The sequence below is a fragment of the Mixophyes fleayi genome, chromosome 1 (assembly GCF_038048845.1).
Source record: "Mixophyes fleayi isolate aMixFle1 chromosome 1, aMixFle1.hap1, whole genome shotgun sequence".
NCBI classification, from domain to species: Eukaryota; Metazoa; Chordata; class Amphibia; order Anura; family Limnodynastidae; genus Mixophyes; species Mixophyes fleayi.
In genome coordinates, this window is record NC_134402.1 from 56,313,090 (window position 1) to 56,328,264 (window position 15,175).

The window sequence follows — 15,175 nt, forward strand, 5'->3', positions numbered from 1 at the left end:
TTTCGCTATAAGAGCACAGAGTGTGCATAACTAGATAATTAAGTCAGACGTTCTATGGGCCTTATACATAGATGGTGGAAGTTGGGGAGAGGTGTAGAAGTGTGTGGGGGATGGGACCAGTTAAATCTGTAAACTAAGGCATAGGTGAGCGCAAGAATTAGACTGGAATCCTGTGTGTCCCCATAAGTAAACCTCCAAGTCACGAGGGCGCAGAGTGCGGTTTGTGACAAGTAAAGGAAGTCAGGAGCGGTTTCCTGACAAAATAGAGGTTATATATTGTTTGACTGTTTCAGTATTTGATAAGTTGCTAAATCAGGGAGCCGGCAGAGTCGGGTCTCCCTGACAACCAGGATTAACAGTAAGGGCTCCAACAAACAACAGATCAAAACAACTGGAAGCATAGACAAAACCTAGTACTATGTACTTAATGAGAACTTCCATAGAACTCCATGATACATTACCAAATGGGAGTCCATTATGTTGTGGAACCCAGCATCAGAGACTGTTTACTAGGCTTATTGATTATATCGCCTTACCGATCTTTTCCCCAGTAATTTTCTCCTCCTCCACCGCCGGCTCTGCGGTAGTACAGCGATAGCCTTTCTTCTTGAGAAAATGACAGATCAGTACTCCCGATAGGCCCATGATGAAGAAAACTGGAACCAAGTAGAAGGCAACATATTCTGGGTGACCACCTCCACCGGAATCCACTTTGTCACCAGGACTTGGCATATGGTCCGTAGTCTGCTTAACTAGAGGTGGAAAAGAACAAAACCAGGTAAACCAACACAAGCTTTCATACAGAAGACAAACACTATTTGATTGCCAAGATTTTTTTAATTGAAAATGTTCAACTTATAATACATTTCCTCATTTTGGAGGAATGTATATAATATTTCAATTTGTATTTCTATGAGGATTAACGGAATGAGAAATGTGGGTTCAGTAAGACAGATTTGCAGTAGAAGTAGAGGGAAGGAATATAAACATTAAAATAGAACTGATATGATTTTGATTGTGTGATCACAAAATAAGAAAGCAAAAGCAAATGTAAAATTAAAAGTTAACAAGGCAGGAGCATCTCAATTACATGTTTATGTAATATGTAACACATCAAAAACTCTATATAACTAATCATACAAAACGTATATTATACATGTATATTATGAATACGACACATAAACCCACCAATGCAGCACGTATAAAACATTCTTAAAGTTACACTATTGCCAAGTATAACATTTTAACAATGTGCTCCTCCCCCTAAATTGGAGCCCCCAGGAGCTGTTCCATGTAGTTTTTTCCTTCGGTCTGCTGGTTCTGAAACAGAGCACAAGCAAGTCAAGAAGAACAAGAGATCCCAGGGTTCCAGCCAGGTGAGGGGCGTGTTAGTGGTAGTGCCGGAACCCCAGGGGTATCACATTTATTGCAATGTAGCCTGGATCTGGGACGTATCTGACCAAAGAGGTCATCCCAGGGTGTATGAAGATCACTTGATCAGCTGACATCTTAGTTGACTGCATTGCAATAAATGTTGCAACAAGGGTTTTTCTATCACTGTAACAGTAACATCTAAAGCTTATAAATTCAGCTGGTTGAAGTCAATAATTCAACATGACAATACATAAAACAAATCAGTAACTAATACAGCACTTACTACACCATGAGCAAAATAGTACTTTAAGTATACCCTTTAAGGCTTTATAGAGCAATTTAACTGATAATTCAGATTTTGCAGATTATACAAAATAATTTGGTCAATATATGACTATTATATGCATGGTCATATAGAACTTATAGCATGAGTAGCAAGGAATAAATCTTATTGTGAACCTTAGCATATATACACAATGTAAAAGCAAGAAATATGTAATCATCAAATCCTGACATGTGTCACAGTCGCTGCTACATCAAGGGAGATTATATGTACACACACACACACACACACACACACACACACACACACACACACAAAAATATAAACAGCTAAGACTGTTTTTCTGAAAAAAAAAGTCATAAGTACTTATGATGGAAATAAAATACGTTTTTAAGAGCATTAGTGCTGAACAAAAAGGTATCGCGTGTAAGATGCTTTCAGAGGAGCATTTTCAGGATTATTTTGCTTATGAGGGACCCATTCACTTCACCTCAACTGTATTATGTCCATCTGAAGCTCAGTTCTCCAACACAACTTCTGCCATCAGTTAATCATCCCACCAGTTATACTTAAGTGTTCTAAACTGATTTTAGTCTTTTTATTTAAGCTTTGTGCGTTTACCGTTCTCCAGTCTGAGCTCAGGAAGGACAGAAGTTCGAGCTAAAGGAAAAGATTACTGCTCAACATCGCGTTTATAACCCGAGCTCCGGATGCTGAACATTAAAAACAAAGTATAGCACCGATTACAAGACAGGGTTTTACTTTCCTATATTGTTTCCCTTTTAGCAGCACCAATACACATTATCTGGGCTTCAGTTGGAGTACTTGAGGAAGAGGAAAAGTGAGAACAGTGAGAAAATATTCACCAACGTCTAAGTGTTATTTTATGTAAATATAGAATAAAGTGGTGGGTAACGGAAAAAATCAGAGGAAGGCTCCAGAACACGAGAGAGAGAGAGAGGGGGAGAGAGTTCCCTAGCGGAAGGCTCTGGGACCAAGTGGCAGACAGGAGTTGGTAATACAGCTGGGAGTAATGGAAAGAGCTGGAGAGGTACAGCCAGGCCTATTAGAGAGGTGTGAGCTACAAGTGCCACAGGTTGTCGAAGACTGGTCATACTTCTTATTGCTTTAGTCTTCTGCAGACAACCTGTGGCTCTTGAGAAAAAACAAACATATTTGTGGATTATTAAATAATTTTCTGCATTTTAACTATATCAAATAAAATGAAATAAGATCTTTATTCTGACATGCTACCAACAGTATGGACAGCATCGCTGCTCAGCAAATACAAGGGATGGCATCATTGCACAATAAAAATTATTATATATTTTATAGGGTAATTTTACTTACATGCATGTTACTTATATATCTTGTAGAAGTATATCTAAAGTGCAGACATATTTTAATAAGCTTTAGAGACTAAACTATGTAAAAAAAAAAAAAAAACAACAGACTCTGGAGCTTAAACACGGGAGGCATCTAAATATTTATATCTTTAAAGGCAAATGTCTGAAGGGAGCAAGTGATGACGAGATAAAGCTCTAATTGGCAGACATCAGTGAACACATGTCAGCTACGTGCTGGAAGGTGGAACTTCCTTACAACATGTATAGGCAAAGAGGGATGAGGTCTCTCAAGGAAAACTTAACTATCTTATGATATAGTATAGCACAAATACTCTGGAAAATAACACAAGCAGCTATTTTTCATTCACATATGTAAATTTGCAGCTTATATCAATAAAGCAACTGAATTTGTTTTTCACTACGAAAACCTGTGATAAGCATTTTCACAACGATGCACCAAATAAAAACGTTCTGTTAATGTCAGTGGCTAGTCTTTCCTCTGAAGCAAATTCTATATGTCACAGTATTTCTGTGGGATATTGCGTGTAGTTAGATCAGACATAAACTGATACACTTCAGGGCTGCATGGAACCCCCCTAACATTCCACTTAATCTCAGTATTTAGGTAAAACAATACATTTAAAAGAGACTCCTATCTGTAATAACAAAGGGCATTTTAAACAAGTACTACAAGCTAGAATGAACAAATCTGACAATAAAGGATTGTGGAAATTATGTACTATATCTAATGACTGATTGTTATTTTATGTTGAATTTATGTATAAAACACTCTGAATATTTTATGTAACCTTTCAAAGTGTATTTTGTTAACTGACCAGAGTCTGACCTAGGCAAGTGTCAACGGTCTATTTAAACTAGCCAGGCCATGAGACAGATCTCTGAGCAGTTTGTGTATGCAGAGAAGTTAGGCTTAGCCAGGCAGAAAGATCAGAGGAGAGAGATTCTCTGGGGTGCCCAAACATATATCTTAGTGTCTATATAGATAAGGCAGAGTTTCCTACTTTTTTAGGTGAATCATAACAGCAAACGTGCTCATCACATCAAAACATGTAAAAAGTGTGTATACATTATAAATGCACTTGTGGCTGGATCACTTCTAAATAACTTATTGTATAAATTTATTTAAATTAATAGCACAGAGCGCAAGTTTATGTAATTGCAAATGTACCGATTTGCTTATATTGTGTTGTATTCCGGTATAGGAAATGTATTTATTTCTGAGACAGTGCCAGGGGAGGAATTTGGATTTGCACAACTTTTCTAAAGGACGCCTCATGTTAAATAAATATTATTTTCATGTGAAGTGACCAACACATCTTTTTAGCCTGAAAGCACAGCAGGGAGTCGTTACCTGTTATCCTGCCTTGTTACAGTGAAAGGGAACATGTGTACAATGTGATTTAGGATATCACAGATTAGTGTAAATTTTGTTAGTATAGATTGCATTTAACATCCAAGATTTAAGAACATCTCACATCCATATCTCAGACTTTGAATGAAAGGACATTTTGGACCTGGTCAGAAAAGGGGGCTGGTTTACCCCGTGTCAGGCTGTGTCCAAAACTGTATAAAAACCAAGCACTGTTTGACCATTTAGTATCATTATACCATCTGTAACTTCTGGAAGGATCGCTGGTACCTTAAACTAGTGTATGTAACGGTCCTCATTAGGACACGAGCTAATAAACATCACTGCTTCAAGAATCTGCTTTGACGGCTACTTACCCTGCTGTAATTCCTGTGACCTGCAGATTAGACCAAATCTAATCTCTTATCCGGCTGTTCGGAGTTTGGAACCCTGTATCTAGTACCAACGCTCTGCCCGCTACTATGCAGCTCTGCCAGTGTGACAGACCAGTGGGAACCATTCACTGCACCCCTGATCTATAGGAATAGGTCAGAGGTACTAGCAAGGGTGTACCCTAGCAGGGAGAATTACCCAGAGGGACGCGGTTCTAGGTGCCACTAAGGAGCCTAGTGGTGGCAGCAGCAAAAGCCCTTCTACTGCAGTTAGAGGGCACATTTGGGATAAAGAAAGGGGACGGCAGCAAGGTCCCCAGCAACACAACAGAGTGGCATAGGAGGTCCATCCTGTTGGGTAGCACGGCTAAGTGGTTAGCACTTCTGCCTCACAGCACTGGGGTCACGAGTTCAATTCCCGACCATGGCCTTATCTGTGTGGAGTTTGTACGTTCTCCCCGTGTTTGCGTGGGTTTCCTCCGGGTGCTCCGGTTTCCTCCCACACGCCAAAAACATACTAGTAGGTTAATTGGTTGCTACCAAAATTGACCCTAATCTCACTGTGTGTGTGTGTATATATGTGTGTGTGTGTGTGTGTGTGTGTGTTAGGGAATTTAGACTGTAAGCTCCAGTGGGGCAGGGACTGATGTGAGTGAGTTCTCTGTACAGCGCTGCGGAACCAGTGGCGCTATATAAATAAATGATGACAAGGATTTGATAAGTATCATTGATGAGATGTAGAATATATATATATATATATATATATCTCACACACTATTATGTAGCAAGCCTGCATATAACTAAAGATTATCTACACTATTGGTCTTGCTATTAATATTACCTTCTAGTATATTATATATAAGTAATGTTTCTAAATATTACTTGTATGCCTACTTAATTTAAAAGTAGTAACTTTAAAAAAAAAATCCGAGTCAGATGACCATACAACACAATAAGGAGTAAAACACAAAGGGAGGTGTCAAATATCGTAATGGAAAAGGAACTCACATGAACAAAGGGTGATTCATTCATCATGAGTGTGTAAGTTAGTATGATGCTTAGAATTTTAGAAATAATGTGTGAACTTCAGAGAGTTCCAAATGTGAACTACACCACGGTCCTACTCTCTGCTTCCTTTCTGTACAGCTCCTACATTTATCAAGCTGCACCAGATATCCTCTTGATGGAAATAATCAAACCCAGAACAAATCTGTTTAAGTATTTATGGATGTCATTTATTGAAATAATGACTGAAATGTAATTTTATGTATGTGTATATTTGAACACACACTTAATTTGAAGTGGGGAGAGTGAGAGGGAGAAAGAATAGTTTGGAATCCGGGATTAATCTATTACTGCAATCACTGTCATAGTATTTAGAGCAAATAGTCCTCAGACCAATTAGCAGAATATCAGATTTCAGGGTATCAGCCATAATATTATATGGAGCTATAGACAGTCTCATATTTTTTCCTTCAATCATATGGTATAGACTATGTAATAAACACATTCTATAGTACTTAATCTCCCAAAGAAGACCAGTCATTAAGAAGGATCAATAGTTCAGTGTGATATGCACACTACAACAGCAAACAGACCATTGCCTGAGGATTGCAGAACAAACTCAGCCAGGTGAAGTCATTCATTTACACATAGCAACTGGAGATTTTCTCTGATTATCTAAATTGCACTAGATGGATCAAAGCTAATTGTATACAAACTCATAGCAACCAACTGGCATTTCCTGTATTTTAACAAACTGCAAATAATAATAAAAAAAGCTAAAATAAGACTTAAAAACAAAACACAAAAACAATACTAACTGAAAGAACAAAACTATTCTACAGCCAACAAGGTCAATCAATACCATTAGTTTACAACCAACATGATTCTGGACATCCTAAACAACTGGCAACAAAACATAAGTTGTTCAGGTTGATGTCTTTCCTGGTAAGTTTTGTTATGCAGCTCATGCACTGTTTAGTAGCCCTTCTCTGAATGGTTTTTCAATTTCACTAGTGCCTTTTTAGAAATATGACATTCAGGGGCATATTCAACTAGTGGCGATGTTTCTCCAAACATCGTGGCTACACACTTCTCCCAGTACTACGCACCGCAACATCGAGGGTTGCTTCTCGCACCCCTATGAGGGGCGAATAGAAATCCGCGATGATACATCACCATATAATGCCTCCATCGCCCTGCGGGTAATTGAATATGCCCCGCAGAATTGTAAACACTGAAGTTAACGTCTAACCTGTGTCCTGAATAAAGTGGAAGTATAACCCCTCTCCTCCTGCTAAAAATGCCTTTTCCTGTATAGACAAGTATTATACTTTGCCTTCCAGACGATTGTTTAAAAAATGTGGTTAATAGTGCTGCTTTTTAAGTACTGGGGGGGGGGGGGGGGGGGATTTAATTAGCCACAATGTTCCGAACATCGCTGCTGTACACATTTTCAGGTACCTCAACATCACGGCTTTCTAGGGGTGCGAGGGGAGATCCATGATGTACCATCGCCGTGAAGTGCCTTCACGACCGTTTCGGAGGCACTCCGCTTCTAATTGAATTCCCCTTGGATGTATATCATCTGGAGCCACTGACTTATCCATTGTTAATGGACTATTCACATAGCAGCTATTCTGCAGTTAATACATTTGTGTGTACAAAACAATACAACTATAATTCTTGTGCTGTGACTGCCATCACAGTGATCCAAGCACTAGACTCACCTGCCCATGCATACATATGATTATATAATAATCACAGACATGATTATCCCATCATTAGGATAACCACACCTAAAATATTGTAAGATATATGTTTAAATAGGACCATTGTATTTCCATTCCTCGTTATATTGTATAGTAAACTCCTCATAGTAACTGTAGCAAGAAACACTAAGCAATCCTGTCAATTAATACCATCATTTTTTTTTCCTTTCCGGATTGTAGATAAGATAATACCTGATATTATAAAACACATAATAAAAATAACAATTTCTGAAAAAATATATATACGGTATATATTTATTTGATCGACTAAAACAATGGGAAGCATGAATGGAAAGGCTTACAACTGTAAAGGGACATCAAGGGTCACTCGGCTAGTTTCAAATAGGCTGACCAAAAGGAGTACTGCGCGGAACAGGCAAAGACATCGGAAACTATGTTATAATGTTCAAACGGGGACTTTGTTGTTTATTTTAACTCAAGGAACTCAACCCAATACCAAATTTTATATTTTGTGAGGAGCCACCTTTTTATCCTATGCGAGAGACGTTTCACATCAGTGTTGGACAATCTGATACACTGCGATGCCACACTCGGTAATACGTCAAAACAATACATTTTTATCAAAAAGAGACGCCTATTTGTAATAACATATCAGCAGGTATTTTCAACAAGTGTTAACAAACAAGTCTGACAAATCTGGTAGGAGCTGGGGGTCACAGGTGAAGGGTCTGAGGACCGCATGTAGCCCTAAAATAAAACGCAGTGATGACAGTATTTAGAAATGTTCTGCCAATAGCAACTCTCTGCAGTTAGCTGTGCTCCAAGTTATTTACATTCCCACACTATAAGAATTCAATATCCACTTTCACTTTGTCAAATAAGGGATATTTTCCAATCACCAAAACTGATATCTTTCCCCTCTCTCATTGTGTGCAGTTATGTATGTTGTATTGAAAGAAGAAAATAAAATAATAAAAAAAAAAAAGACATTCTAGTAAGCAAATAACTGCAACACTGCTACAGGCTAATGAGAAGATTACTATAAAAAAACTAAACTAAATGTCACCGTAAATATGAACACATTCTTTTCTCAGGAAAGGCATTCGTTATGTAAACCAATGCTTTCAAAGGATGAAAATATTATTTTTGTACGAGAAGACCTGAAGAAGGAATCATCAGGTCTTCTCGTATGGGTAACAAACAGTGTGTGTTTTATATGACTGTACGGTGCTGTATTACATGTTGGCACAAAAAGTATATTATTATTGCTGTTATTAATATACAGTTATGGACAAAAATATTATTACTCGTGCACAGCTACACATAAGGTAAAATTAACAACATTATTTGGTCTCCCACAATTATTTCTCTGTTGATATCACAGAACCTTTGTTTTTAATTCTGAAATGAATACGGTATATTCTTTTAAATCAGACAATGTTAGGAAAAGGCATTGACAACATTGATATCCTAGGCTTAATATTTGGTAGGGCATCCTTTGTTTAAAATGATTTCTGTAGCCATGGATGAGCCTCTCTACTGCAGGGTGGTCCTGTCTACTTGTGCAAACTGCTCCAGTTCCCCCAGATTTGAGGGGTGTCTTCTCCCAATTGCTGTTTTCAGATCTCTCCATTAGTGTTCTATAGGATTTAGACCTGGACTCATTGCTGCCCACTTCAGAACAATCCAGTGTCTTGAATCACTCCTGGTTGTTTTTTTGAAGTGTCTTGGGGGTCATTGTCCTGCTGGAATAACCTATGACAGAGTTTCCCAAACCCAGTCCTCAGTCCTCCCCAACAGTGCAGGTTTTCTGGATCCCATGTGACATAATTAGGACCACCTGTGGATCTGTTACAATGTGTCAGTCAGTAATGACTACACCTGTGCTCCAGCAAGGAGATATGGAAAACCTGCACTGTTAGGGAGCCCTGAGGACTGGGTTTGGGAAACCCTGACCTATGACCTTTGAAACCCAGCTTTCTGATACTGGGTTCAATATTGTGCTCCAAAATAGCCTGGTAGTTTCCAGATCTCACAATGCCATGAATACGTTCAAGGCACCCAGTGCCAGATGCAGCACCCCAACCCCAAAACATCAGTGAACCGCCTCCATGCTTGACTGTAGGGAAGATATTCTTTTCATTTTGCTTTCTGTAAACATAAAGCGAGTCTGGCTTTCTTATGTCTCTCTCACTCGGCAGTGGACCTCCTACCATATACCACCCCTTTGATGACAACGAATGGTGTGTGTTGAACTGACGTACCAGTGTCTGAAGCTTGAATCTATTTGCCAGCTCATCAAGCTGCTTTCTCCACCATTTGGACAATCCTACGCTGCAATTTTCAACCAAGTTTTCTCTTTTCAGGGAAGCTGCCTAGTGCCTTGGGCCTTGAACTTCCTAATAATGTTACATATGATGGAAATGGGAACAATAAGACCTCTGGAGATGGAATTGAAGAATTATATTGTCCAGGCTTGGCTAAAAGCTTCTGTCTAACCTCCTCAGACAATTATCTGGCTTTAATTCTCTCCATGCTCATTGTAGTACGCACTGGGGCATATTCAATTGTCCGCGGTTTCTGCCGCAGAACTGTATTACGGTAATAGTAAGCCGGATTTCAGCTCGCAGCTGCCTGATCCAGCGAGAAAAGTACCGTATTTACGCGCACTATTAGCGTAATGACAATAATAGTGTGCGGGGCACGTTAAATTTGGCTGCAACGCCAACAATTGAATATGCCCCACAGTGGCACATAAAAAAAACAGAATTATTCATTTTCCTAATTAGAGGTCACTTAATGAGCGATTTTTATATTGCATGCACCTGCTACCCACCACAGACGAGTTCAGTTTGAAAGTGAAGGAGAATGACCTGTCTGAAATTAAATTAATTTTAACTTCTTCTAAAAGGTGTCAATTTTGTCCGACCCTTTTGAGGATTTCTGTGTGGAATAAGATACGACTTAAAATACTAGTAGATGTTTTATACCACTGCAAACAAAAGTAAAACATAAGGTGCATTTCTTAAAAAAAAAACCCTGTAAGGGTGCCAATATATTTGGCCTTGAATGCAGGGCCAATCATATTACGCAGCGCTATACAGAGAATATGTAAACATTTACAGCAAGCCCTTTCCCGCTGAGCTTACGTTCCTAATTCCCTAAAACACACACAAACACACTAGGGTGCTCTTTTCTGTCCGAAGCCAATTAATTAATCAGTATGTTTTTGGAGTGCGAGAGGAAACCACTGCACTTGGAGGAAGCACACACAAACACGGGAAGAACAAAAACTCCATGCAGATAGGGCCTTGGTTATAATCAAACCAATTACCCCAGCACTATGTGGCAGCAATGCTAACCATTGTGCCATAGAGCTACCACCCAATAATATTTAATATATTCACATAAAAAAAAAACGTACAAAATCAAGTACATCATTAGCACACAAGGAAAAACAGGAAAGCAAACACAAAATCAAGTAAAAAACAAAAAAAACAAAGAACACTTGAGAAATTTCTATGTAAAACTGTACCAGTGTACAGTCAGGTACAAACAGATCAATAGGCAAATCTGGCCTGTCAGTTTGAGCAAACAAAGTTAACACTTCATATGGACATTCTACATCTGTTGCAATTAGAGAGGTGACTGGGCATACACTGCTTGCTATAGAGAGATATATATGCACAAGATCATGGCATAGTTGTGACCAACCTGTTGCTGTAAAACTATACAAGATCAGACCTGAGAGATAATGTATGCCCAATCTTAATTTGCTGTAGCTCAGCGAATGTTTGTAACATTGGAATTGTAATACATCATGTACAGTGCAGATGTGTTTATGGATTAAGGCACAGGATTACAATTCCACGTGTATGCCTGACACCACAATATGTGTATCACGGTACCTTTAGTCTTGAAGCAGAGTTATGTGCAGGAGATATAGCTGAAGTAGGCAGAGGAAGAGATAGCCAAACCCACATCAAAAATGTAAACAGACAGAAGCAGAAGAGTAGATATGAGAAAATGACAATACAGGAACTAACTACAAACTAACTAGATTATCCTCATCATAACCATCTACAATTCATTCAGACAAATTTATGAAGTCTATTAAATTATCTGCTTTGTAGACAACATGCTATACAATTTGCTAAATATTTGTACTGGTATATAAAACATCTTCTGCAAAGGTCAATAAAGTACATCAGGCTGATCTGCAGGACACAGAAATACACAATAAATATAGCTTACTTAAATGCAGAATCTACAGATAGCTACATTCACCCACTTCTAAACTTTGCAGTAAAGCTGGGTACACACCTAATGAATCCTACTTCAGGTGTGATTTCTGTAACAATTTCACCAATGAGTGAAAGTCCAGATGAGCATGCAGATTCATGCATACACACCTACACGATTTACTGTCATATGAGACCTGCATCTCTCATAACCATCTCCCGAAAAGATAGTACACACTCTACAGATATACAGAGGAACCATCGACAGAAGTGTTGGACAGACAATCGCGAGTGCGTACACACATTTTTGTCCGCCATCGTTCTTCGTGATTTTTAGGAAGTTTATAAAGCAAAATCAAAGGATGTTTTGGTAGGATATAACATGATTGTGGGAGCGTACACACTTTTGCAGCATTAGACAGCAATATATCACGTGATTTGCACAATAATTGCATAGGTGTGTACCCAGCTTAATTTACTCTTTGAGAAGCTTTCGAGACTCCCTTTATCAGTGTAAGCAAATAGCTTGTAAAACCTGCCTACATTGTGTAGAAAATCTACAGCAAGTAATATAATTCCAATATGAGCAATTGTTCTTGGAAAGTAAAAATTTAGACATCAGCAGATCTACTTGAAGGAATCTCAAGACTTCGGCCACAAACTCAGACACCTGAATGTTGGGGCCAAATTATATTTTAAAAAAACAACTTCTTGATCCACAAAACCTTATGACAATATAATTTTGAAATATGATATAAAAAAAAAAATACTGCATGAAAACAGGTTTTAATTCCATGCAGTTAATGTGCTGTCATTAATGTTTTGAGGAATGCTGCCACTACTGGGAAGCCACGCCATGAAGAAACTACCAATAATGAATGGACCATGATACTTTCTTGCGTTCGCCTTCTAAACCACCTATGGTGGAACATATTATAGTGTTTTCCTGTGTTCTTTTTATAGAGCACCATCTACAATCAGCTTTACATGTGTCAGAGATGTCTCCTGCTATTCAGTGTCACATCCAACAAACATAACTCCTGCATTATTAAAAAGAATTCTGCTCAACACATCTTACCATTGTCTGGAAAAGGGGGTAAATAATCTATGTATAGCAGATGTTTCCTTGATCCTCCCTAATTGGGAAGGGTGTTGTAAAAATGAGACTGCAGACAAAGTTCTTAGACAATCAGAAAACACAGTGAAAAGTCTGCAGACTAAAGCTGGGTACACACTACACAGTTTTCATCCAATAATCGGCTCAATCAGCTGACATACGACCGCTTGTTAAAAAGTCGGGTCAGTGTGTGCAGTGACACTATGGTCGAAAGTCTGCCCAAATGGACGATTGTCGCCTCATTTGGTTGGTCGTACCGTTTAATATTTTCGTTCCAATCTCGTTTCCGCTGTGTAGTGTGTATAAACTTCCGACCGATCCACAACAGTGAGTACGAAATTACAGTCATTGCTCACGACAACATGGCTGTAAAAAGTCGCTAAAGGGACGTCCGCTCTTCCCTTTATCGTCCTAAACAAGGCTAGTGTGTATGCAGTCCATGGACCGAGCGATCGGACCATCGATCGCATGTAAAATCGATCGGTATAAAAAGTTGGTCCAAATTTCTGTAGTGTGTACCCAGCTTAAGAATGGAGATTGACAGAACACACAGGCAGGACTCTGACAGAACATAAGGTTTGCAGTACTCTGACAGGATAGAACACTGCGCCGCTGGAAGTAATAATAATAATGACACAATAATAATAATGACACACACACACACAGCTAACAAGACCTGTGCAGGATGAATGGGGTCAGGGAGCTTATACTAAACCCAGGACAGAGTTGGTGTAAGTTCCCCAGAGCTGCCGGGTGCGGCTCTTACCGACGCTGCGGGGTAACCTCCAGGGTGCTGCTTGCAGCTGGTTCCCAACCTGGGTCTTCAGTACCGGAGACATCACTGCTGCTCTGCCACCCGCGCACTTCGCAGACTATAGGTCAGCACGGCCCCCATCGCCGCCGGGCGGGTCTCCGAGAAGGGCAGGGCTGTGACGTAGGACAGCCCAGGGTAAGTGCTGTGTCTTCCGAGTCCTCCTCGCCCGCCATCTTGTCGGTGTTGTTAGAGGCAGCGAGGGGATTATAAACCGCGTACGGTTATAGATAGACGTCCGTGTGTGAGTGGTGCCCGCAGCGGGCGGATCACTGTCCATCTATGTCCGGGGCTTGTACCCTGCGCTGTAACTTTATGTCTCTGCGCCCAAGTGGCTGCAGGATGTCATTCATCTAAGTGAGGCTTAGGAACACTTTATCTGTACAACTACAAGTCCCAGCATTAGACATGCATTGACCTGTAGTCCCTCTGCAGCTGCAGAACACACAGGTTCCTTACCTTAAAGCTATATTTAAAAAGAAGTAAAGGAAGTTAGACTAATATGCCAAACTAAAATACATAACATGAAAATGTGATTATTAGTTTGTATTTATATAGTGCTAACAGGTTATACAGGGCTATACATAGAATATTGAACCATTAAATCAACCATTCCATGTTCCAGTGGAGTTTACAGTGTCAATTCTCAGCACAATGTTTCTGAGGTCGGGAACTGGAGGAAACAGCCCAGAAGCGCAGACAAACGCTGTGCTCCAGCAATGCTAACCATTGTGGCTGTATAATGTGGCTGTCTAGATCCTGCCATGTTTCTGTGGGGTTTATCTGGGTGCTCAGATTCACCCCCATCCCCTCCCCGTCCAAAAACCTATTGCTACATGGGAAAAAAGACAGTATTTTACTTAAGTGCAAAATAGAAAACTAATTTGCACCCCTTGCATTGTAACATTTTTTTGTCCAGCAGACTACTTACTCAATTTTTTTTACTTAACTGTCCTTAATGAATCAGGCCCGACAACCTGGTCTGTCTAACAATGAAGAAATCCCCCCTCTTCATATTTTCACGCTCACTATTAATTCAAAACTGCCACCATTATTTATTTTTAAAGATCCCACTTTGAAGAAGCATTTTGTTACTCCCCTTAACTCAAAATACCATCACAATGTATATCCTACTGCAGTAAACTTTAAATCAACCAGAGCTATCATTAATAATGATAACCAAATAATACCCTGTACTTCAGTTATGAAGTGTTTACAAATGACCAAGCTTAACTTGCATATAAATTTGTTTACACAGAATTCACCAGAATAACCACAATGCTTAAGGTATTCAAAATAAGATAAGAAAGTGGCATACAGTAATATTAAGCGAATTCCTTGATTTACGTGCTGGGGAAAGCAGGCAGTTGTACACAACCTCATTAACTAAGTCACCCCATTGACTGTTTTTTTAACGCCAAATCCTTTCCCCCTAGTTCTCTCCCTTCTGTGGTCCATCAGAAAATCAGTGTATATGCTAATATGGGGAAAATTCACATATGGGACT

At 39.3% G+C, this 15,175-nt stretch overlaps 1 protein-coding gene across 2 annotated transcripts in view; it reads right to left on the reverse strand.

Annotated features, from left to right (window-relative positions):
- The window catches only part of RELL1 (RELT like 1), a 31,934-nt gene extending 18,160 nt beyond the window's left edge, over positions 1 to 13,774 (reverse strand). The window contains exons 1-3 of one of the 2 annotated variants that reach the window (XM_075194781.1): positions 13,624 to 13,652; positions 11,408 to 11,445; positions 537 to 752 (exon numbers count right to left, since the gene is read on the reverse strand). In XM_075194781.1, coding sequence (XP_075050882.1) covers positions 537 to 732 — 196 coding nt within the window. In that variant the 5' untranslated portion in view covers positions 733 to 752; positions 11,408 to 11,445; positions 13,624 to 13,652. Of the gene's footprint in view, positions 1 to 536; positions 753 to 11,407; positions 11,446 to 13,623 lie in introns of both variants that reach the window. The other variant, XM_075194780.1, reaches the window with a different exon arrangement.
- Between the last annotated feature and the right edge of the window lie 1,401 nt (positions 13,775 to 15,175).